This window comes from Rhyacophila brunnea, unplaced genomic scaffold (genome assembly GCF_057557595.1).
Source record: "Rhyacophila brunnea isolate RB1 unplaced genomic scaffold, BYU_Rbru_1.0 scaffold_21, whole genome shotgun sequence".
NCBI classification, from domain to species: domain Eukaryota; kingdom Metazoa; phylum Arthropoda; class Insecta; order Trichoptera; family Rhyacophilidae; genus Rhyacophila; species Rhyacophila brunnea.
In genome coordinates this window covers 20,339,886-20,364,953 of record NW_028232871.1, presented here as the reverse complement: position 1 = coordinate 20,364,953, position 25,068 = coordinate 20,339,886, and the positions used below count along the sequence as shown (strand labels likewise).

Genomic DNA, 25,068 nt, shown 5'->3' with positions numbered 1-25,068 from the left:
CGAATATTCAGTAAATTAATGTTATTAGATCGTCGAGATGCGATCTTTTATCAATAATGTTTTTGGGCGTGTTGTTTCTTCTTGCTATGTTCACTTCCATCCTCATTTTCCAAGATCGTAACTTCATCTACTATTTCACTTTTAGTCATGATGTGATTCCCAATGTCATCTTCATCTACTTCTAACCATTGTAAACTTATTGACTGAAGTAATAAACTTAGAGTAAACAAATTAAACTGCCGTGCAGTTGTGTGAATTAGCGGCCAGCAGTGCAAATGTCAGTGCTACGTTCAGTCTACAAGCAGGACGGCATTATGACTATAATTCAAGTGCGACAAACGGTGACACTTGGATTTAAACATGTATTAATTAACAGTATGTTTTTAACAATTCTCACATTCAACTGAATATTTTGTCCGTTATCAAATCAAATCAAATTTATTTATTTTACATATAATGAACATAACAAATTATAAATTCAAAGCGTTCACGACATGACATAAAATAAGTGTTAAAAATTTTCAAAAATAATAATACTGAGAAGTGTGAGTTAATAATACAATAAGTAATAAAATAAGAAATAAAATAAGAAAAGAAATAAAGTAAATAACAAAAATAACAAAATAAAAGTAGATGGAAGCACACAGAGTGAACTTTGATAGACCCTATCTTAAAAACTTATAAAACAACGTCCACCTAAATTCACTCACACGTAAGTAGAATATATCAATATCCGAAGCGATTTCATTAAACATGGTTATTGCCCTCCCAATTGGCATTACCAATGGCATGTTAGTTGTGCACCGTGGGAGAAAAAACAACGGATGTCCTCGATTCCTAAGGTAATTATCAGAGACACACAAGCCAACACCACCAAGAATGGCAGAGTTCACATTTACGCCGTGTATAAGTCTGAAAAAATATGTAGCTAAATAAAGATCCCTTCTAAATTTTAAGCTACAGTATGTAAGCATCCCTAAGAGAAAATCAGTCGGATAGAGCCACGGATAATATCCATACAGTAAAGGAGTCTTGAAAATTTCTTTTGAACTCTCTCCACCATAAGGCCGTACTTCAACTGATGCGGGGCCAAAACGATAGACCCACTCTCAAGTCTGCTTCTAACTAAGGAGTTATAGAGAATTTTTAGTACCGTAACATCCGAAAAGACCCGGGAAGTACGCAAGACAAAGCCCAACATCTTTAGCGCCTTTTTACAAATGGTATCTATATGACCACTAAACGTCAGTCTACTGTCAAATGTAATTCCAAAATCTCTTACAGATGATATTCGCGAGAGAACTCTGCCATGCATCGAATACTGGAAAAACAATACTCGTGAGGCTTTAGTAAACGATAAAACATTGCATTTATCAATATTGAAGTCCAGTTTGTTACGCCTGCCCCAATCTAATATATTATCTATATCAAGTTGGAGTTGACGACAATCGTCCAAGGTGACAACTTCCATGAAGAGTTTCAAGTAGTCAGCAAACAACAAAAACATAGCATTTTTAATTACCAATGCTATGTCATTTATAAAAATCGTGAAATCGTTATATCGAGGTTCTACTGTCATGTAATAATAGAAGTGATACTATGAAACACTTTGAGAAAATCACATAAACATGACCTCACCAGGTCGAACCCGGAGCGGCCGGATGAAAGTTCAGCGTCTTACACATTGGACTACGAGGACAGTGTAATGTTCTTGTGGAATATTTTATTCTTAGATTTTTTTTAGAAAGAAGTAGGTACATCACATTTTGTACAACCCTCCAACACTGCTTCATAACAAATCATCACATTATAACAGACTTCCTTCCTCCTTACAGCGTAAAATCATATATGGAAGACCCATAATGATTATGATACTGTTTATGTGTTTTTGTTTGCAATTGCATCAATTTTATCTCCACTCTAATTTCAGAATTTTTATCTTGTAATTTAATACCTAAGGTAACAACAGTAGAATCTGACTAATATCACACTATCTGAGTGGTTTTTTTTTCACGTTTTGTGAACATCTCGGTTTTGCGTAAATTGCAGAAGAGTTTTTTAAACATGGTATGGTATGACAAAAAAACATTGAAAATTTTAAAAATCAATTTGTATTTTATCAAAAATCATTCAAATTGGTTCGGTGCATATTTTTGGCTTGTTTATACAAAACTCATTCAATATTATATATTGATTTTAAGGTTTCGTCGTGCATGTTGTGTTCAATACAAAAGAAGTTAGTTGACAAACAAAACGTTAAAATGATGTAAACAATAATATCAATTAATGATAATATAAATGATATTAAATTCTGCAGAATGCTACAGACATTAAACCATTATCATTTCTACAAAAATAAACGACTTATCTACAATTAAGTATAATAAAACTCATAGAATGAGACGGAAAGATCTCTCTCTTTCTCACTCTGAGACTATTAAAGACATTTTTGTAATAAGGGACTAATGTTGAATTTACTACAACAGCTTGAAATTAATAAAGAATTATCCAAAAATAATAAAATGATAATAAATGATAAAGTAGTTATCTCGTTCGTTTGTTGCCCAGAACTGCTATCAACATAGATAACTCAAATACTGTAAAATTAATAAAAAAACGTTGCTTTTAAACCATAACAATTGAGCTCTACGATGTAAACGGCAATTCAATTAATAATTCTCTTTTACACTAAAGACATTCGTGCGAAGAACAGTTTTGGGTATTTTTAAATTCTACATTATTTCACCATCCTTTGTCATTAGAATGTACATAGGATTGTGGCTTCTGAGTAGTTAAACAGTTGAATATCAAAATCATCCCTTCCATGTAAATATTCTTATTCACCGACAAGTATTACTGTCAATGATGGAAATAATAAAAAGAAATTAAACATGGTTATTATTCTGTTCCATGAAATGAAAGTTTTATTAACACTTTTACAAAAAATGGCAGTCAGCCATTGGGTCGTTGTTCCGAATCAAACAGACATGAAAAACAATACCTAAGTGAATTAGTGACTTTTTGCTAAATGTGCGATTCAAATCCACAGTTTCAGAATTTTCCCATTGTGGAAGCAATGTTGACTTGTTATGCTTCTTACAATTCAAGTTGAGCATCGATTTCCTCCAGCTGTTACGATACCTACTCTACTCTTTGGCTCGTCTCTAATCATTGACATTGCGAATGTCTCTTTTAAAGCTCTTCATCCATTCCACCCAACGCATCCGTGGCCTGACCGACTGGCTTACCCAATTCAGTCTGAGGATTTTTATGAAGATTTGTCAATTTCCATTCCTTATGTCTGATTGTTATTGCATTTAATCAATCAAAATGCATACTTACAAAGAAATACTTATATATTCTATCTGTTATTAATCGAACAATATGACGTAATGATCGCCCCACCAAAAGAATACTGAAACCCAATAACTTACAGAAGCTGATTAATTAAAATGACATGTACAAACAAATCCCAATATATCAAATTAAAATTTACTCATTTATTGCAATTATTAAGGATTTATCTGCTAACAAAAACGAGTGTATTATTCTAATCTATACATATAAAACAAAGTCGGGTTAGTTACACCATTTATAACTCAAGAACGGCTGGACAGATTTTTATAATCTTTGTTTAGTTGGATTTGTCTCCGCCCGGAATAGCAGAATAACTATTAAAATATCGGATAAATCACGGAAAAAATAAATTATGAAGAAAATTCATTTTCTCATACATTTTGACATTTTGAACAATGAACCTCCCGCATTCGAAAATAAAAGAAAATCACAAAAAATTTTAATCCATATACAACGCCATATCTGATACATGACAGAAACAATAAACAAGAAACAAACAAACAAAAGAAAGAATGATAGTCGAAATGTCTAACTGTCAATGGTGTAGTGTGCCGAACATTTCGTGCTTCATGTCAACAGCTCAATTTGCTTGAAAACGATACTCATTGGGATATGACAATCGCTGAAGCAATTGTTTCTATATCTCCAAATCAGATACGCACATTATTTGCTATCATTATTTCGACATGCTTCCCATTGAATCCACCTGAACTGTGAAACAAGTACAAGGATGACATGTCAGAAGACATTTTACATCGAATTCGTGTCAGTTCAGGAAATCCCGATCTCGAGGTGAATGAGGAGATACATAACCAGGCTTTGCTTTTGATCGAATACATGTGTTACCTCATGTGCTGCAGTTTGTTAGTCAAGTTAGGAATGCCAACGCTACATCGTGGAATGAACGACGCTTTCAATCGAGAATTTGAACGTGAACGTGAATATGATCGAGATGCATTGAAACAATCAGTTCGAACGATTGTACCACTGTTGAACCCCCAACAGAAAGAAGTGTACGATACGTTAATGAAGGCAATTGATGATGGAAATGGTGGCTTATTTTTCCTCGATGCGCCCGGTGGAACTGGGAAGACATTCCTCATGTCATTGATTTTGGCTACTGTTATGTGCGAGATCCGAAAATGCTGTAGCAGGTGCTTCTTCTGGACATGCAACATTGCGAAACACTCAGCAATGGCCAAAGTTTTGGTAGCAAGTTGTACGTAGCATGTGTCGGCAAACCATCTGCTTTGTTCGTTTTCTCACCTGACAACAAAACGAAAAATGCCAAAACAATCCGAGTGCAACCCATCCAGTAAATAGTTTAACAGAAAGTAGTGCAACAATGCTACGCGAATCATTTCGATTCGCTTCAATATAGCAAATGCCTTGCTGCCACGTGAATTACATTCTTTGTTTTTCTTTTGGCCATGTCCGATCCTAATAGGATCATATAGGCCTCCACAGAGTGGAGGTTTGTATTAACAGATTTTATTTTTACGAGAAATGGATGTAAGCCACTTGCTCAACCTATCAGGACCATACTCTGACTCATGCACAAATTGAAAAACAATACATGAACTTGCCAGATCTCTACACTATAAACCGGCGCTTAATTCACGTGGTCATCGTGGGTGTACAGTGTGTACAGTTCCAATGTAATTAAAATACTTTTCATTTTGATTTGTTGTTGCACATTTATTGAACTTATTCATTTTGAGTATTCATTTTAATTTAATAAAAAACTGAATTTAATTCAGCTAATAAGTTAACACAAGATTATTGATTCTGAGGCGGTACGAAGTTCGCCGGGTCAGCTAGTTTTAAAATAAAATATAATGGAGATGAAAACTAACATTAAAACCAATTATGGACCTATCGGTTTTTGGAAATAGATATCTCACTTAATAAATTGCATGTTCAATTTATTATCCAGTTCCTACTTTGATTTGTAACATCTTGTACAATAAAATTTGCAATTCAAAAAGTCTCAAGTCAATGATTGTTTATATTAGTAAATAAAAATCTATTGATGTCTAGGTATCATGATAACATAATTATAAACATCACAACAAAGGTCAAGTTTTAATCATCTTTTACAACGTGAGTGACGACCTCAGTTTGACATGTCTTGCAATTTACATACATAGTTATATTTATACCATATAGACATCTATGAATTTCTGAATCCGATAGACAACTGGACAGCCAGGAAACAAACCATTGATTATTTTACCTTACTACCAGAGTAGTATAAAACGACCCGCCAATATTCTTTACGGTCAATGTCAAGATTCTAGAAACTAGGCATGTAATAATAGAGATAAATAACATTTCTTGAATGTCATACAGGTGACATGAGTTACAGCTGTTTTAAACCATAGTTGTATTTATTTTGTTATAAATATTGTACAATTTCACTTAAAAAGTAATGTTATAAATAATATAAAAAGATTACTTTGTTAATATTTACTTTACTTGCTAAACATAATACAGTAATAACTTGAAGTTACGCGATAGGTGGGTCGGACGAAAATCGCTTAATCGGGGTACAAGTTTGCATATAAATATTGTTTAATCGAGACCAAGGACTAATAAAAACACTGCTTTAGAAGAAAAAAAGTTATTTCAATGTCGATGGCTTCATAAAATCTAACAAATTCGTCTGACGACACAATGGCTTCTTTTTTTCACGCAGAATTTATTCGTAGCAAGCTAGTAATTTTTTTATTCCTCGCTTTGTAGCTTTCTTTGTTGGAATCTATGTTTTCTAAAATTTTTACCGGTTTTTACCGGATTACCGGTTTTTTTTATTTATCACCCAAACCAGTTAGCGCAGTTGTCCAGGGCCGCGTTAAAAAAGTACACCTGACAGTATATACCTCGACATAATTAACTATTGCAATACGAAGCATATTTTATAACTTTTTTTATTAATTTTGGAGTTAAGTACAGTAATACCCCGAATTGCAAGTTTTGCAGAAGGTCTCGCCTCAATTGAAAAGGCCATAAAAATTTTAGAAAACATAGATTCCAACGAAGAAAGCTACAAAGCAAGGGTAACCGGACAAAACAGAACATGACAAAACAGAACAGCCAGGGGAAAAATGAAACATTAATTTTTGTGGAATCTACTTAGGTTAGGTTAGGTCATTATTTCGTTGTACCTAATCACCCAATCATTTTCAACATATTATATTGATTAAGATGAGATATCCTAAGCCTGCGTATTGAAAATCTGTGCTATTAAAAATCTATCAACATAATAGAGATAGGATAATTTCAATATTAAATTTATATTTTTCCTGAAAGGTCCATAGTTATATTTATCGTTGTTCTGTTTTGTCATGTTCTGTTTTTTCACTGTTCTGTTCTGTCATGGAACCAAAAAAAACAGCTATATCGTGAGATGCGGCGATTCGGAAAATTAATACTAACATTGCGACACTAGTGTCACCGTGCCTCATCAAGTCAGAGTTTTCGTATTACACGCCCGCAAACTGTCAAAATGTCATTGATTACGCGAAATATTTTCAACAAATGGCAATGTACATTTACAGCATGTATCATTTTTCAGGTATGCGGAATTACCGGGAAAGGTTACACCTATGCACAGGCGCACAAGATGAGTACGGCATTTGCGGCATGCTTAAGAAACAAACTGAAGATACGGGACGGTGACTGCATCGCCATAATGCTTCCCAATTCGCCTGAATTTCCACTGGCAACTATCGGAGCGATGCAGGCTGGATGCGTAATCACCACCGTTAACCCTATTTACATGGCAGGTGAGCTATGCTTTTATTTTATTATTAACTTGTTGACCGCGGAGTATTTAATGACTATTTAATTACCTCATTTAAATAACATGCTAATTATATCGAATGGCCAAATAATTATAGCACAAACGGGTGTGCCGTCCGCGTGGAAAGGATTAAAAAATGCTTCATTAACACTATCTATTATCATTGTTCTATCTTTTAAGCCTCACAGATCCAAAAGATATATTTTTTCAGAAGACAGTAAAAACTGTGTAATTTTTTATGAAGTGCAAACCTCATCATGGGCAATGGACATGATTTGGAAGGTTTTATTTTTACAATGTTTTTCTTAGCTCGTATTCTTATTTGTCCAGTACAAATCTTGCAATCGATTTTTAACTAACTTCCCGACTAGCTAGACATTTGAAACTTTTAGAATATATCAGAACACGATGCCAATCCATTTTTTTTAATACTTTTAGCCATCTTTAAGTAGAATTGAATATTTCTGTTTTGTATGAAAAGTTATTTCGACACCATTATTGGATGCTAGGGGGTCTGGGGTCCTATCAACTAAATTATTAATATATACGTGTGTTACTATGGAAATCAATATGACATTTCAGTATTATTTCTATCAAGCACAAATTTTTTTGATTGTTTAAGCTAGTCAAGTCAAGTTTATATGATTCAACAGAAAATTTAAAAACGTTGTATATAAAAAGTTCTTTTTATCTTGTAATTATTTTAGATTAATTTTTGAAATGTTCAGAAATAAAATGATTAGAATCATACATAGAACACAAGTGGAGAACTACAATGTTCCAAGTGTTTGTCCTTGGCAAGGCAAATTAGAATACTACTTCATTGTTGGGATTGTTTTCTCAAGGATGAACGCTTAGAACTTTGTAGTATTAAAGTGCGGCCACACCGGCAACAAGTCGCGCGACAACTCGTTAAATTTTACGATAATTATCATAATTGCTTAAGAAATTTTACGATAATTATCATGTTTATCGTAAAATTTAACGAGTTGTCGCGCGACTTGTTTTCGGTGTGGACCCGGCATTAGGCTTGCGAGAAGTGGATGTACGACAGTGGTTAAAACTCCTTAGGAGACGTCCATCACGCTCGAGGGAAGGGAGGGGGTCTGATATAATGTGATGATTTGCGAAGAAGGGGGGAGGCGGGCAGAAAAAATTTGACGTCACAAAGTAAACTATGCAAAGCTATTCATAGATGAAAATGGAATGATAGATACCAAAACTGTGGCTAACATGTCAACGCTATTTCCAAGAATCTAATTTGTTGCCATTTCTAAAAATTAAATTAAATCATCGAAAACTTTCCGGTTTTATCCAACCTCGTCCATTCGTTGAACATGACCAGTCCATTTTATCAAAAGATTTTGGTAGTTTCAATAATGTTGGGTCCTCCAAATTTCTCGTGAACTTCGCGGTTGTGATGTATGCGCCACACACCATCTTGATTCTTGGCTCCATATCAGAAGACCATTTTCAGACATGTTGCTGGTAAGCCAACTTTCTTATCCATGTATGAAACTGGCATCAGCAGTGTTTTGTTATGTTTAGAAGAAGAGGTTAGATAGGTGGAAAGATGGATAGATAAGAATCAGGAGCATGGATTATTAATAGGGCGTGAGATCTTAGTTTCAATATAACATCCGGTCGTCACCATTGAGAGACTCTGCGATACTGGCAACGTTAAGTTTGTATGCGAATAAGAAGCTAGGTTTAATAAATTAAGTTACCACGGCTGAGGGCATGTGGTATTTAAATCAAAAGAAGTTACGTATAAAGTTATCGAACAAAGAAAGAGTAAATTCAAACTTGGGCACACCATCGGCCGCATCGCGTGTTGAGGAAAAATAAACAAGTGTGAAATAGAGAAATAAAACACCATTTAGTTAGAGAAACTCACTATATTCAGTAAATAATATTAAAAGAACAATTTATAGAGACTAGTTTCGAACGTGCAAAATATGTTGAAAAATAAATAAGAACGCTTGACCGTAATGACGGCAGTAAGTTATTAATGACGTTATAATAGAAAGTGTAAATATGATTCTACAGAAATTCGGTAGATAATAAACGATTAACTCTAAGGACGATGTAGCGAAGGTCGGTGTTTACTGCCATCGGGTTGTGCATGGACCGGGGATCCAAAAAGACATCCGACTCCTACCAGTACCAAGAGGCTTGAAAAAAGCTGCTCCACTCCTCGCGCCAACCATTAAAATTCGCATTACCCCTTCCACTCCGCGATGTCCTTCTGCCGACCATAGGGCATAATAGTGAGGACACTTTCTGGCTGGCAGAATAAAATTGGTTATGATAGTTGAACATAACAGTTTATTTGTGTTCTGTGATGGCACTTCTTTGAATTGTATTCCAAAGTAACACCCGTAGGATGTCCATACTCATCTTCTGATTTCTGTTTTCTTATTGTTGTTATATACTTATATAATACCAACATTTTAATGTGTTTAATTTTAATTTCCATGATAGATGAAGTCGAAGTACAATTACGGGACTCGGACGCGAAGGTGATCATAACGACAGCAGACTGCTACAACGTGGTGAAGAAGGCCATCAAAAAGCTCAACAGACCTATCCCTGTAATAATCGCCAAATGTCACATGGACTTACCCCACCCCGAGGGCACTGTCAAGTTTGCCGAGTTCGCGGAGAACTTCAATGAAGACACCAGCTGCTTGAAGGAGGTACGACGACACAGCGATGACGTGGTCTTCCTACCTTATTCCAGCGGGACCACCGGGTTGCCTAAAGGGGTGGAGCTGACACACAGAAACATCACCGCTAACTGCGAGCAGATGAAATCCGGAAAAATCACTATCATTCAGCCTACCACTGGTAAGATAGTAAGAGCGTACTTCAGTGAAACGGCAAATAATTTTCAACAGTAGGTGCGACGAAATTTCTCACTAGTCGCCAATCGGAGACCGACCGTAGAGGTGTCTGCACGTCGATTTGTTTTGTCATGGCGTCGAATGAAAATATTTTTAAATCGTGTAAAGATGACTAAACAACTTTACTATGTACTTAAAAAAGAAATAAATATACTCAATGAATATACTATTATTATTAGTAATAATAAATGGACGCATGATGGATTTTTGACAAATTATATTTCCTTTGGCACGCGTCATTTGCACAATCCGCGCATCGCCTAGCCACGATCTTTTTAGACCATGCCTCAACTGAAATATAGCCTTAATGAATATGCATACAATTTTGCTTCAAATTTTTTTCATATTCCTTGTTAACACTGCAACAGGCTGCAAGCCCCAATTCCAGTAGTTTAGTAGTAATGAAACAATCCAGTCTACCAGTGGCGAGGGGTGGAGGTAGGCTGTTAAGATTTGACATAAATTGTGCACACTAACTTTATCGGTCATAAGTATTTGTTTTCATTGAAATAAGAATACGATTTGCAGATGGTGCTCCTTAGTTTTTAAATCCAAATCAAACCATAATAGTTTAGGTATGTATGGGTGATCCGACAATAATAGTGCACAATAATTTTTCAGCCATACTTATTTGTTTTGGTTGAATTATGAATGCATAATATTTGATACCAAACTTTTCCGAGAGATTCCCGGAAAAGCCGTAAAACCGGAAAATCTTTTTGAATGTTAGTTTTTTGTTAAAGCGTTGCGAGAAAGTGTTTCAGAAAAGTCGGTTTTTGCTACCAGGCGAAGACGGGAGCCCCCTTGCATCTGAAGTCGGAAAGTTTTCGGAAAATCTCAAGGTTTTCCGTGAATCGTGTCAAAACGTGTTATGTTTTTTTTTTGTGCTACTTGTGACATTGTGAGGGCCCCCTTCGGGCTATAGTTCCAAATTGATTGTGGAGTACCCGCGTACGCGCCCCCAACATTGTGGTGTTTGTCTGAAAAAATTCGGTCCAAACCGGCCGACTCTAGCTCCAAAAAACCATAATTTTCGTTATTTGTGTTGTCATTTGCAACTTCAGCAATAGGGAAATAACCTACGACTCCGGCCCCAGCCTGATTCACAGGAAGACCACCATGGGGTGCCCCCAGGGCTCCGTCCTGGGTCCCCTTTTGTGGAATATACTGTTTGACGACATTCTTTCCCTGTCACTGCCTCCGGACTGCAAGCTCGTTGCGACGACTTATTCCTGCTTGTTGGGGTGACGAGGCCGACCGGCACTTGAGCGTGCAGCCACGGATGCCTTGGGCAGAATCCTTAATTGGGGGTTGCTGAACAAGCTGACCTTTGCCCCGAGCAATACAGAAGCTGTCGTCCTCAGGGGTAGTTCTCGGGTCAACATAACTCGATGGCCGCCCACGGTTCGTTTTGGCCAGACCTCAGTGCGTTTCTCCGAAACGGCAACTTCGCCGCCAGAGTCCACGAGTTTGGCTTGATAGTAGATGAGCCGGGTTGTACCTGCGGACATGACCACCAAGATGTTGAACACATCCTCTGGGATTGCCCGCTTATGGAACTCGAACAAGCGGAGCTGTTTGTCAGGGTCCGTCCTCACACGGGCCCAATTGGACATGGAGATCTGATAGCAACCGAGGCCAACTTTGCGGCATTCGAGAAATTTACAGCGTCGTATGGGGAGCGGAATAGTCCCGACTCCTCTGTAGACTCATCCATTTCAACTTGTGACACTCAGTATGCTGATACACAGGGCTCTTAACGTCAGCGGACAGCAGAGCCAGTCAAAAAAAAAAATTCTTTAAGCACTACAGTGCTTGGTTGCAGTATCAGTCCCATGTGGCTCCGTCTCAGGATGGAATGAGCACCTAAAATCACTTCTTTCAGACACATTTAAAGCGTCATGGAAGACGGCTGTACATACATGACAGGTGGTGGTGGGAACTTCAACGTAGATGGTGTTGGTTAGTTTTTTAAAATTCATTAAGCCTTGCCTAAACCAAACCATAATCGATAAAAAATATTCTTCTATCTATAAATTTAAAAAAAAAAGCAAACATTATCTACACATTGTAGTCTTAGTTCAATGAAAACGACATGTTTGGCTGACAAAGTTTATTGTGAACCATTTATGTCAGATTATAAGAGCCTACCTCCACCCTTCGCCACTGCAGTTAAAACACAACAGTCTAATGCTAATGTCCATGCGTCTGAATTCAATTTCTTGTTTTACTTATATAAAATAACATATATCGGAGTAGTATGCAAATTTCGTATTGTATAAATTTTTAAATAAAGAAGGCAAGTGATCTACAAAATAAAATTGATTTCGCGACCTACTAATAGAATAGGTCACGACAATATTCTGACTAGTCTGAATATCACAGACTTTGACTTTGCAGCTAATTATTTACAATCGAAATTATGCATGCACTTACATACTAGTAGGTACATCATTTTCTTTCTTGTTTTTTATTAAAAAACATGATTTTTTTATTTCAGAGACCCATCAAGATGTTTCAATATGTGTGTTACCCTTCTTTCACATATACGGCCTAACGGTGACTCTACTGAGTAAAATGGCGTTAGGCTCAAAAATCGTTACGTTACCTAAGTTTACCCCAGACGATTTTTTGAATGCCCAAGCCAAGTACAAAGGATCTGTGCTGTTCTTGGTGCCACCAATCGGTACGTTTTGCAAAATATTCTAAAAATTTATATCCATGTTTCTGTTTTACATAAATTATACAAACAGTTTCGATGACTCTCATCAGCCGTCTGGCCCAGTCGAGATATGAAATATTGAATTTGTTTATCAAGTGAATACGTGTATTAAATAAGGCTCTAAGTACCAAAAAGTAGTATTGCCTGTAGTTACAAAATACCGAGTCATTGCAGTAAAATTTCATGAAGCAGACCTTTTGAAAAATGTAGTTTTACAGTGTGAAGCAATCACGGCAGCTTCTATAATTTTAGGTATTAAGAACTCGGAAGTGTCAACACACCATTGTCAGCTATTTTATATTGAATGCCGTTGACCACTGCAGTGCTACATATACCATTATAAATAAAACACGCCAACGGACTTACAACGTCGACAGGTTTAATTATTTTTCTGTATTTTTTTGACTTGCTTGAGGCACTTAGACTATAGTTGAAGTTATTGGCGTTGGTATGTAGAACATTTTTCTATAAAAATGTCAGTTTTTATTATTTTGGTACTTAGCGCCTTAATTAATACACGTATTCAAGTCATGAGCAGAATAAAAATGTTTCTGTTTTCGACATCTGACGTGGAGGGCATTGTCACCAGATAAAGAGAAAAAAAAAGAAAACAATACCAATTTCCCACTTTTTTACCAATAAATTCAACAACTGTCTTACTTGTACACACATATAAACACTCCTTTATCTGAGAATTTTATAACAAACACTCAGAACAACCGACTTGCAATAGGTACCGATGTCAACTGTGTAGTGTGTTTATGTTTTCGTTTCCATTGACTACAATCCGGTGTGGATCTTAGCCGCTTCACAAAGAGGTCTAGTAACAGATTTTTTTTTAAATGGAGGTTAGCCTCTTACTTTACCTATTGGGTCCATGCTCTGAGCTAAAACACACGAATTTTGCCATTCCCGGGATTTAAACCTGAGACCCTCGACATACCAATCGGATACATTACAACACGGTCATTGCGGCATTCAGTGGCAATGTGTTTATGTTGCTGAAATTGAAAATCAGCCCTTCCTTTGGATCCAATAGACTTTCTGTCAGATAGACCAGTGTTCCACAGAATGACTACAATTTTTATATGGACACGGAAGCCATTTTCAATGCTCTAAAATGTGTAAATAACTTTCTAAATTCCTGTTTTAATATTATTTTCAGTACTGTTCCTGGCTTCCTATGAGGGTGTCAATCATTCTCACTTGGACTCCATCAGGACTGTAATGTCCGGGGCTGCCCCGTTAGCTGCCAGCGACATCGACAGATTCCTGTTGAGAACACGAGTAAGGTCTTCATTTATAGTACATATAGTTTAAACTGCATCTTTATACTTTCATATTATCCGGCAATGCAGCCTGGGATGAGCCATAATAGCCTCAAAGTAGATTATTCCACTCTCCTTTTCCAGCCGATCACTTCTATCACTCGTAAATCTCTTTGTGGGCCGTCAAGTCTCCGAAGTCGTGGTCATCCTACACTCCATTTTCATTAAACGTGCGGCTCTTTGTCCTGCTTATTTATCCATACTATGTGTCACGTGGGTGGCCCATCACAGGCATTTGATTTTGATAAATTGACGATATCAGACGCATCGAAGAGCTTGTAGAACTCATAACTATAGTGACGTCGCCAGATGCTATCCTCACAAATGGGGTCAAAGAACGTTCACAAGATTTCACACTGACACAACTGTAGCTACCGGAAATTACTGACATTTAATGTCCACATTTGTGAACCGTAGCACAATACTGGTCTCAACAATGTCTTATATAGGCAGACATTTGTATCTCTTGATAACCTGGATAATTTAAGGTGCATATAGACACCATTATTTTTTAGTGCTTATGGTCCTCATTTTAATTTCGTCACTCTTATTTTGTCCTTCTTCATACTATTTAACCCAGTGTCTCCCAACCAGTTTTTTGTGACATACTGGTGTGTCAATGTGTTGTTATATCAAACAAAACTTTTTAATTTATCTATTTTGGTATGTCGCTAACTCAAAAAGGTTAAAAAATAACAGTTCAATAGTCATACATGGAAGAGATTCAGGCTAGTAGATGAAGGTGACATATCAGTTGGCTATAGATCTGTATTCAATATTACTTTGTAAATAGTAATCTTCGATAAGAGACAGTTCCAAAATGAAGGTGTGTTGGGGAAGAAAGTTGAATGATATTAATACATTCTGTATTGTTTTAGACGAATGTTGCGTTCATGCAAGGATACGGCCTAACGGAGACTTCTCCAGTTATAATGATGCAGGAGAGGGGAAACACTAACTACGCGTCAGTCGGAGGAACCACCCCTAACACGGATGCCAAAATTGTCGATTTGGAGGACAACAGTAAAGTCTTAGGAGCCGATCAAGTAAGATTATTTTGATTAATATTAATTACAGATTCACAAACTCAACAAATCACAGAAATGTTTGATTGGGTTTTTAAATTTTCCTTGTTAAGAAGGTAATAATGGTTTCGGAGTTGTTAACTCTTTTACTCCCAGCTGATTTAGCCTAGCATATGCGAAAACTCCCAAGCGTTTTTTGACAACAAATCGTCGATTTAGTTTTTTTTAAATAACTAATTCTACACATGTTTTAAAAATTTGAAACTTTTTTTGTGTGTTCTCAATGGTGTATAAAGCAATAATAATTAATAATATTGATAGTTTACATCAATAAAACAAAAGAAAAAAATAATGTATCAATATTTATTTAGAAATGAACGGATAAAACTATGTTTGAACAACAAAACAAGTGTGACAACATTTTTTTATTTATAATTGATATATCAAATTTTATAATATAATCTATCCTTATGTAGTAACAGAAAAAAAAATAAACATATTATTATTTCTCTATGAAATAGAATTTTTATAAAGTAATCAAAAAAAATCGTATAGTGTCAAGGTATTCAAGAATATTATTCAATTCACGAAATCGCAAGAGAATTCGATACAGTATCGACGACTAACTGATATGGAATGAAGTAATTTCAAAAAATAAGTCTCAAAGCACTAAATCATTTATAATATTATTTATATTCATGTATTTTTTCACCATCTTACCAAAAATACAGTGGCATCCATTGTTAGTTCAAAAATTACAAATTTCATTTTGTAATGTGATATATGAATCATAAAACAACTAAAAGAAATATCAGAATTTAAAATGTGTCATAAAAATAATGTTTTATTATTTTTATGACCCTCTTTGGTCTCAAGTTCGACAGCAGAGCAATTATGACTTGTGAGTTATTAGGGTATGGCATAATTATAAACAATGCCGACACTAAAATAAATGTTAGTCACCACCCAACACACAGTGAATATAATGCTTCGTCTACATGAACGAAATATGACGGGAAAAAATTTGGAATAAATCGTAAATTTGGTTCCAAACTTTCAGCCGATGGATCGGCCCAGATGGAGTTTTCGCATAGGTATGGTGGGCCGAAATATCGGCCCCGTGGGAGTAAAAGGGTTAATTAAAACCATCGCATCTATTCTATACACAAAACTGCTTTCGGCTGCTACGGCAGCTATCTAGGGTAGGTTTGTATCGAAGTATTAGTATTGACTACAATTACAATAAGTTACCCGTCTAAACAGGCAAAACTGTCTATCTAGCTCTAAAATTTACCACAGCCAAAACAATACTTCGAAACAAACCTACCGAAGATAGCTGCCGTAGCGGCCGAAAGCAGTCTTGTGTATAGAATATATGCGCATAGGGTGATTTTGTTATTTTAATAGAATTTTCAATCTACGGTTATTTTTTATTTCAACCATGTCGGATCCTAATAAAATCATATGGGCCTCCACTGTATTAACAGATTATGTTTTTACGAGAAATGGATGTCAGACACTTTCTCAACTTATTAGGTCCGTACTCTGACTCATACACAAATAAAAATTGAAAAACATTATGTATACTTGCCAAACCCAGGATTCAAACCTGGGGCCCACGACGCTATAGGCCGCCGCTTAAGCCGCATGGCCATCGTGGGCATTCAGCGGTTACGGATATCTTATTGAAAGAATTAATATGTACCTATCAATATTTGTTGACATCCGTACTTATATACATTCGTATTCTTACAGTTAATTTGAATAATTGTCCATGGACATGTCCTTTGATTTTATTTAGAACTAACTTGTATATGGAAAGGAAACTGAAAATTATGACAAAAATATCCTTTAAAAAAGGTTTGTTGACTTTTACAAATGAATTTTTTTTTTTTTGAATTAGGTACTTAATATTACAACTAATTTCGGATTAACAAGATTTTTTTTAATGCTTATTACCACACTGTAATTTTCGTATCATTTGTTCCGTTTTATTCATTTCAGGTTGGTGAATTGTGGGTACGAGGTCCGCAAGTAATGAAGGGATACCACAATAATCCTGCAGCTAACGAAGACATCTTCAAACCTGTTGGTTGGATGAGGACTGGAGACTTAGCCTACTACGATGAAAATCATGCCTTTTACATAACCGAGCGACTCAAAGAACTCATTAAGGTATTTTGATTGGATTTGGATCACCTCAGAAACATAAAACTATAAAAATATTTATACCAAATTGGGCATGAACCCACAACCATCACAATCATCGATGGCTTTACCAGGTGTGTTTTTGAGAAGTTCCAAGTTGAGTTAACAAAAAATAGCAGTGTCGTTGGATTTGAATCCATGTTAGGAAAATCTGTCAATTTGTATGTGTATAATATACTGAGATCCTGGCCTGCATAGGACTCATTTCAACAATCTGTTTTTAATAAAATCTTTAAATCATTTTCAGGTGAAAGGATTCCAAGTGGCACCAGCCGAACTGGAAGGCATCTTGCGGTCGCATCCTGAATTGGATGACGCGGTCGTCATTGGCATCCCCCATGAAAAGCATGGCGAGACTCCGAAAGCGTTTGTTGTCAAGAAAAGGGGATCCTCCCCGACCTCGGAAAACATCATGCAGTTCGTCGCAGATAAAGTGGCCAGCTATAAAAAACTAGGCGGACTACAATTCGTTGACACCATACCTAAAAATGCGGCCGGGAAAATCTTGAGACGAGAAGTGAGGAAACAGTTCGCGTAACCATCTACAATCAGTGATGTTTTTTTTTTGTAACACTTTGTTATGTGACTTTTTGTAAACTATAATATGTCAGGCGCCCAATTCAATAGTGACACATATCAAAATAATACCTACCATTTAAAGCTTTAAGGCATTGAAGCATATTTAGCTAAAATGACTTTTGGGTACTAATATTGACAACCCCACCCCCTGTCATATTTTGTTACAAAATATTTTATCCCCCTGCCTTTACAGTACATTTTTAGAACCGCCCTCCTCACATTCATTTAAAAAAATGTTTATTGATAACTATTGATTTCAGTATCTTTCATCTCAGTATATTCTCTATTATTGGTTTTATGACGTCACATTGCAATACATTCAATGGATTTCCTGTCAGAGAATACAATTATATTTTTAATAAGTGAATTTATATATATGCGCTTGTGCATTTACTTTGATCGACCGATTAAATATACCTACCGTAAATGTAGCAGAATTATCAATTTAAATGATTATTTTCACTTGTGCCACTATCGATTTGACGTTATGATTTGTAGCACCAGTGCGTGCATTCCTAATACTCGATGTACAGTATATACATGTTTTAATAATGAAATGTGATCACCTCTGGGATGGCAGCACACAAATCTCCGTTGTGGTTGTCCTTTAGTGGACAAAGTGCCAATAATTATAAAAATTTTATCCTGCAGCACAAATAAAATATAAAAATTTGTCATAATTATATTATGTTTATATTTATGTTCATAATTATATTATAAACATATTATGTACTAGTTTTGCTTCTTCATTCTAATGCTACAATGTAAATAATGCAGCTTTTAACTAGTGTTTTTTTTTTTAAATATTCCTTATTTTATTGGTGAAATTAAAAAAAAATTCTCTTCTATTAAAGAGAAAAATTTTCAGTCTCAACACCATTGTCAAGACTAATTGAAAAATATTTCGTAACAGCTCAAATATCAAAATAAGAGAAGGTGGTTAAAAACACTATTGCTCTCTTGGCGATATTTATAAAACTATAGTTAAATGAATTTCTACTGAGTAAATGCCAAATATGATGTGGCGTAAATTAATGTATTTGAATCCCGTCCGTACAATAATTTTTTTTTTTTTGTAATATTATTAACGTAATCATGAAAGAGTTGTTTCAAACATTCATTTATTTACACTAGTGATTCTCAACCTTCTTCGGTTGCCGCAATCCTTGAAAGAATTTATAGACATTGTCGACACATTAAGAACGATGTAACGGTTTCAAGTGGTACTTTTTTTTTACAAGCTTTTGCTAATTTTGGAGGAAAATGGTTGGAAATTACTGATTTACGCACATGTGTTTTGTTATTATTTTATGTGTATTTTTAAGTATAAATACTTTTCTATTTTTTTTTTTTAAACAGTTTTATAATAAATTTAAAATAGAAAAATCAGCTGTCAATCAGTTATGCTGTAATATTCATATTATTATAAAAATCATTTTATAATAATTCTATTAGATTGCTTGAGACTTTCATGGTTGGTTGTTTTTGTATGTATTATGTATTTGGTTTTTTGGCTGTCGCCATGCGCAATTATAAACATACCACATAAGCATGAAATTCGCTAGGTTTGCCATAAAATGTAACATGCAATAGGCTTCATGTAACAGCTGTTGGAAATAATAATAGTAACATTAATTAAATTTAACCTATGTAATTTGGGCGCAGGAAATCGCAATCTGCGGAATTTCAAGGTTAAATTGTTCCACTATTATAACAAAGTACTATCATGTTTTTTATTCTAAGTAACATTCTCTAAACTGAACACTCTTCGATACACTTAGAGCGGCATTTGTATTCACACAATAAACAGTACATACTACATTATCTCTTGAGAATGTCCTGTGCAATGAACCCATAACATCAAAGAAGAAGACAGAAGTATACACTGTGACAGAGCAAAAACCAAATATAATAATTATTATTTTAAGTTGATTTTCTGATACGTTTCACTTACACTGTTTTATATATTTTATTTATCGGGTCATTCTTCTAGAAACCAAATTGCAAATGGAAAAATTTGTGACCACATAAATACCTACATAATTTATAGATTCTGTCTGTATACAACATAACCTAACCTTTTTTTCTACATACTTGTCATAAAAAATAATAGATATTTTAAGTAAAATAAGGATAATCTGAAGAATAATAATCTACTGTATTTGGTTTTGATGCATTTTTTTTCATAAATATGTCCTTTTAGACAATGTATTTAATAATATAACTAGAAAATCCATTCCTATTAATTGTAATTTTTACGATCTTAAGTCTTTACAAATATTTTATCTAAGTAGAATTCTTGTGTATAGGAAAATTTTATAAAAATATTTTGGTGTCAAATCGAATTTTACTGTAACAAAAACATTTCAATAAAAGACGTATCTATAAAAGTTCAACTATTTTTGTTATCGATGAAAATATTTATGACTTTTTTACGCTTGTTTTAATATTGAAATCATCAAATACCTACTTAGACACTGGTGTCAAAAATATGTATAGAAAAAACAAAAATATCACACTTGTTAATGTTTCAAATAAACCATATTCTGTAAATATTCATTTATGTACATAATAATAATATTATATTATATCGTCGGTGTTTTGTAAAAAGGGCGAATCAACCATTTTGGCGAAATCGAGATTTTAATGAAAATACAAAATGTACCCCACTAGTTTTGTTGTGTAAAAACGGCGAATTTTTATCTCGACAGGAAAGTACTTAAAAACGATAATCGACTAAAATTAAATTAATTAAAATTACGAAATAAAAAGCAAATGTGACATATTAAGCCTTTTAAAATATTATATAATAATACCTATTATAATGGCAGTATTCTTTCTAAGCTTTATTATAAACTTGTTAGATATTTATAATCATCTACTGGTAAAAAACGAATAAATGTCAAAAGTTAAAAATCCTCCTCCTGTAAAGTAGCATTTTGGTTAATTCGCCCTTTTTACAAAACACCGACGATATATGAAGAATCTATCTTAATTTTTTTATATTCAACATATTATAACACACAATAAATTAATAGCTCTTAATAAAAAAAAGTTAAAATGGTACTTTTGATACACATCATGAATATTTAACAATAATTCAAGCAAAATGCTCATTACAAATTCATTATAGACATACCAAAGAATTTGCTTAATTCTTGCATTACAACCATGGCCATCCTGAAGCTGGCCCCCTAGGCCAGGATTTTTAGCGAGTCCCACTACTTATCATTAGGTTTAAGGGCAGTGTGATGCTCTACAGAAGTCTGAACACCAAGTGGTATTCCGCAACGTAAAATTAAAAGTATTCTTAGCCATTTTTTGTATTTTCAAATAAATCCACTTGAGTTATTGAGTTTTCAGCACTTGGCATCATATTATGAAGTACTTATCGTGACCCCCTTTTGTGGTAGCCAAGTAACATGCTACCGTTTGCCATATTGGATAAATAACCATTTTATGAGTCAGGAAATACATCAAAAATAAAATAAATTTATACGAACGAATTATCATTTAATTCCATCAATCATCATATCACACCAAATTGCATCGCATAAACATACTTTAAAATGTTAGTATTCACATAAATTTGTGATGCGTGTTCATCTCACTTAACTGGTTGACCTGAAATGCGGGGCCCCCTAATCCCAGGCCCTCAGGCTAGACCCCTGTCAGCCCCCCCCCCCCCCCCTTTGTGGGGGCCATGATGACAACACTTAATTTGAATCCTGAACATATTTAACGTCGTTAAATAGGTAACTATAGAATAATTATATACTCTTGTGTTGGCAGCATTGTTTGTATCAAAAGAAAATGGCAGCATGTTTTGACATTTTACTTTGGTTACTATTTTTTGCAATTTTATATGACTGCTTATCTAACAGATTGTTCCAAAAATATTAGCTCATTGTATACAAAATATTTTTTTATCATGTATGTATTGCAATGTGTATATCCCTGACAAAGAACATAAGTATGAAATTCGTTCCAATTGAGTTTGCAATGCGAAATGCCTTTCAGCTAATTAAATCCTCAGTAACCATTTTTTCAATATTTTTCAATGTTCACTTCTTTAGAACAGTGGTTTATAATCCACCCCCATTACCATTTATGACAGCCCACCGCGTGGTAAAATGCTTCATGCAATAATTATGGTTTTAAAAGTGTTTTGTGTTGCAATCGATATCATTGATATAACACTGTAATGTTGTAAAGTTCTATATACCAGCACCAGGCTATAGCTCGGTAAGCAAGTTTAAATATTTAGCAGTATTTTTTACTTCATTTCCACTCTTGACACTCAAGAGAGGATTTATTATTGGCCTTACTGGGTGTGCACTGCTGATCGAGACGAAGGTATTCCTCACCATCTTTGGTACTTACCATAGAAAGCTTTCCGGCTCTGTTTAACGCTCCATTTCTCCTTTCATAAAAACTTATTTACAAATTAATCATCTTGGCATCAATCAAGTTGTTTTTGCTTGTATGAATATAAAATTTATTGATTAATTAATAATGAATGATAATAAAAAATCAGCATCACAAAGTTCAAAATGTTAAGACTGAAATAAGTGAAACCTTCACATTTCATTTCTAAAATATACCACAGTGCTTTTTGATATTGCTTCTATGAATTATATTTATAATAATGCATGAGCCATTTTTAGGCAACTAAATTCTACTTTTGAGAATTATAATATATTATAAAATATCATAGTCTAATTTATGAAATTCTGTAGTAAAAAATATGAGTTATGAATGTCAACTAACCTATTGAAACCCAGTGGCAAAGACTTGAATTACTCGACACTTGAATATTATGAAATTACACAATATGAAACAATCTCCTGAAAACAATATTGTACCGAAACGGACATTTGACCCCATATCCATCCATTATTCATATGGTGAACTTTAATGAGGAACTTACCCGATATAATTATGCTCATGGGTGTTTTTTTCAATTTCCATTAATAATGTTTCCAAGGTTCTAAATTATTATGTACGTTCATAAATCTTGTGTATTATAAAAAATATTTTAATAAAATAAGAATACTATGAAATTATTGGGTCCTGTAATCAAACAACAAATATTTGTACTAGCGCCTTTGGAAAAAAAATATTTCAGTACAATACTTAATATTCACAAAAACAATAAAAATTCTGGTTAAGCCGAATTTGCCAGAATAAATTGCCGTGCATTACTACTATCTACTGAAGATTTTTGGTTTTTATCCACTGTCTTAAGTGTGTATTACTATTCTTTTTGAATGTCATGATCGTTTGCCTCCGTCCAACAGGAAGTCATCTCTACAAATGAAACAACGTTAAATTAAATAATAATAATTTCAATGGCCAAAAATATTGAGGCATGTTCCTTTGAGAGAGTTTCGTAATCAAGCACCTTTTTGTACATATTTAAGAAAAGACAATACATACTGAATTTTGGATTTCATACAATCTGGCAGGTGTCATATAATCACATTGCGCGCCACGAATTTTGACAAATAGTATATATAAAATGAATGACATCTGTGAAAAATAGCCGAAACATATTATTCATATTTAGATGATTAACCATCTGTTGATAAATCTTTAAACCAAACATCGGCATATTTATTTTGTATTGGAAAGTTGCACGTGTTTAAACACACCAATGTGACTGGCGTGTTTGGTTTGTAATACTTACGTAGCATGCCATGTTGGTAGGTAAAGTGGTAAACCTGGTAGGTGAATGATATCTTGCAGGGTTGTAATATTATATTTTATTTAATCTTAACTAAAAAAACACTCACTGCACTCTTAGAAACTGATTTTTGAAAAGAAAAATTAATCTTTTCTTATTAATTTAAAGTTATATAAAATGATCAATAATAATTAGTATTCCCAGCACAAATCACATCACATACATGTGTTTGTAACATAGAGAAAGCTGTGATAGTTAAATTGTGTGTTTTTTCGACTAAATTCTTCTTATTAAAGGTTATTTATTTTTTAATGAAATGTATATATTAGTTTATTACTATTGTGGAAAGAAACTTTTGTAATAAAAGACTACAATTTAAAAAAGGGTTTTTATTTTTTTCCAAAAATATCCATTGCCTGAATAAAATTCCCCATCCATAAGAATCGCCATTGACTTTTATTCTCTTGGTTAATTTACAACAATCAAGTAATATCTGTACCTGAGACCCAGTGTCATTGTATGTCCAAAGGAACACTTTTTTTATTGTTTGTTCATCTAAGACATTATTTTTTTTTGTTTTAGAAATATCTAGTTTCTATTATGCCTAGTCCAGAGTTACATGTAAATGGTGTTTATCAAATTTTTCCGTAACACAATCACCATAAGCTGTCTGATAGTAATGTTCCAATTTTATTAGATTTAATATAAATTTAGTATGCCTTTCTACCAGAAATTTTCTATAAATTATACGATATTATTTTATTTATAATTTACATACCTATTTTCTTCTGTATTTCCCTTGTATTCCGATAGACATGAATTTGATCTCAATACTATACGGCCATATATTCATGGTGCAATGTGATACGATAAATGCATACATACAAATTTTTAGACACGACATTGTATACGAATGTTGTGTCAAAATTATTTCTGAACATTTAAATTCACGCACATACATTTAATACGTTTTATGTATTTTTGTTTTTCGACGCATGAGGAAAATATTGTTCATATACAGATGTTCTTCTGGACTAGGATACTTTGTGGACAAAATCTGTACTTACCTCATTTTCTACAGAATCTTACACACTATACTGGCTCTGAAGTACAGAAATTAGCCTACGTTTATGTTAAATCATTCAATTCATAACAAGTTTATTCACATTTTTTAATAATACGTACCCCATTATATATATCTACATTCATAATTTTATGTGCCTTGAGTAGAATAAAATATTGTGCAGCCGACAAGTAAAATTCAATAAACTAGAGAATGGGTAGTGTTCCCTCTAAGGTTGAACGCACATACAATCTTGACACATCAACTTTGTCGATGTCATTCTATTGGCACTCGTAAAAAAGATGTAACTCAATGTACTGATGCATACAGTCATTGCGTCAACAAGCAACATTGTCGGTTGGAAAAAAACATCTGGAGGCGCTTGCAGC

General features: G+C 34.2%; 1 protein-coding gene across 1 annotated transcript in view; it reads left to right on the top strand.

Annotated features, from left to right (window-relative positions):
• Positions 1-18,584, top strand: part of LOC147070819 (uncharacterized) — a 53,011-nt gene extending 34,427 nt beyond the window's left edge. Inside the window, exons 3-9 of the mRNA XM_085948719.1 lie at positions 6,935-7,145; positions 9,647-10,012; positions 12,569-12,754; positions 13,956-14,077; positions 14,997-15,164; positions 17,148-17,318; positions 17,599-18,584. Coding sequence (XP_085804845.1) covers positions 6,935-7,145; positions 9,647-10,012; positions 12,569-12,754; positions 13,956-14,077; positions 14,997-15,164; positions 17,148-17,318; positions 17,599-17,889 — 1,515 coding nt within the window. The 3' untranslated portion in view covers positions 17,890-18,584. The remainder of the gene's footprint in view (positions 1-6,934; positions 7,146-9,646; positions 10,013-12,568; positions 12,755-13,955; positions 14,078-14,996; positions 15,165-17,147; positions 17,319-17,598) is intronic.
• The last annotated feature ends 6,484 nt before the right edge of the window (positions 18,585-25,068 follow it).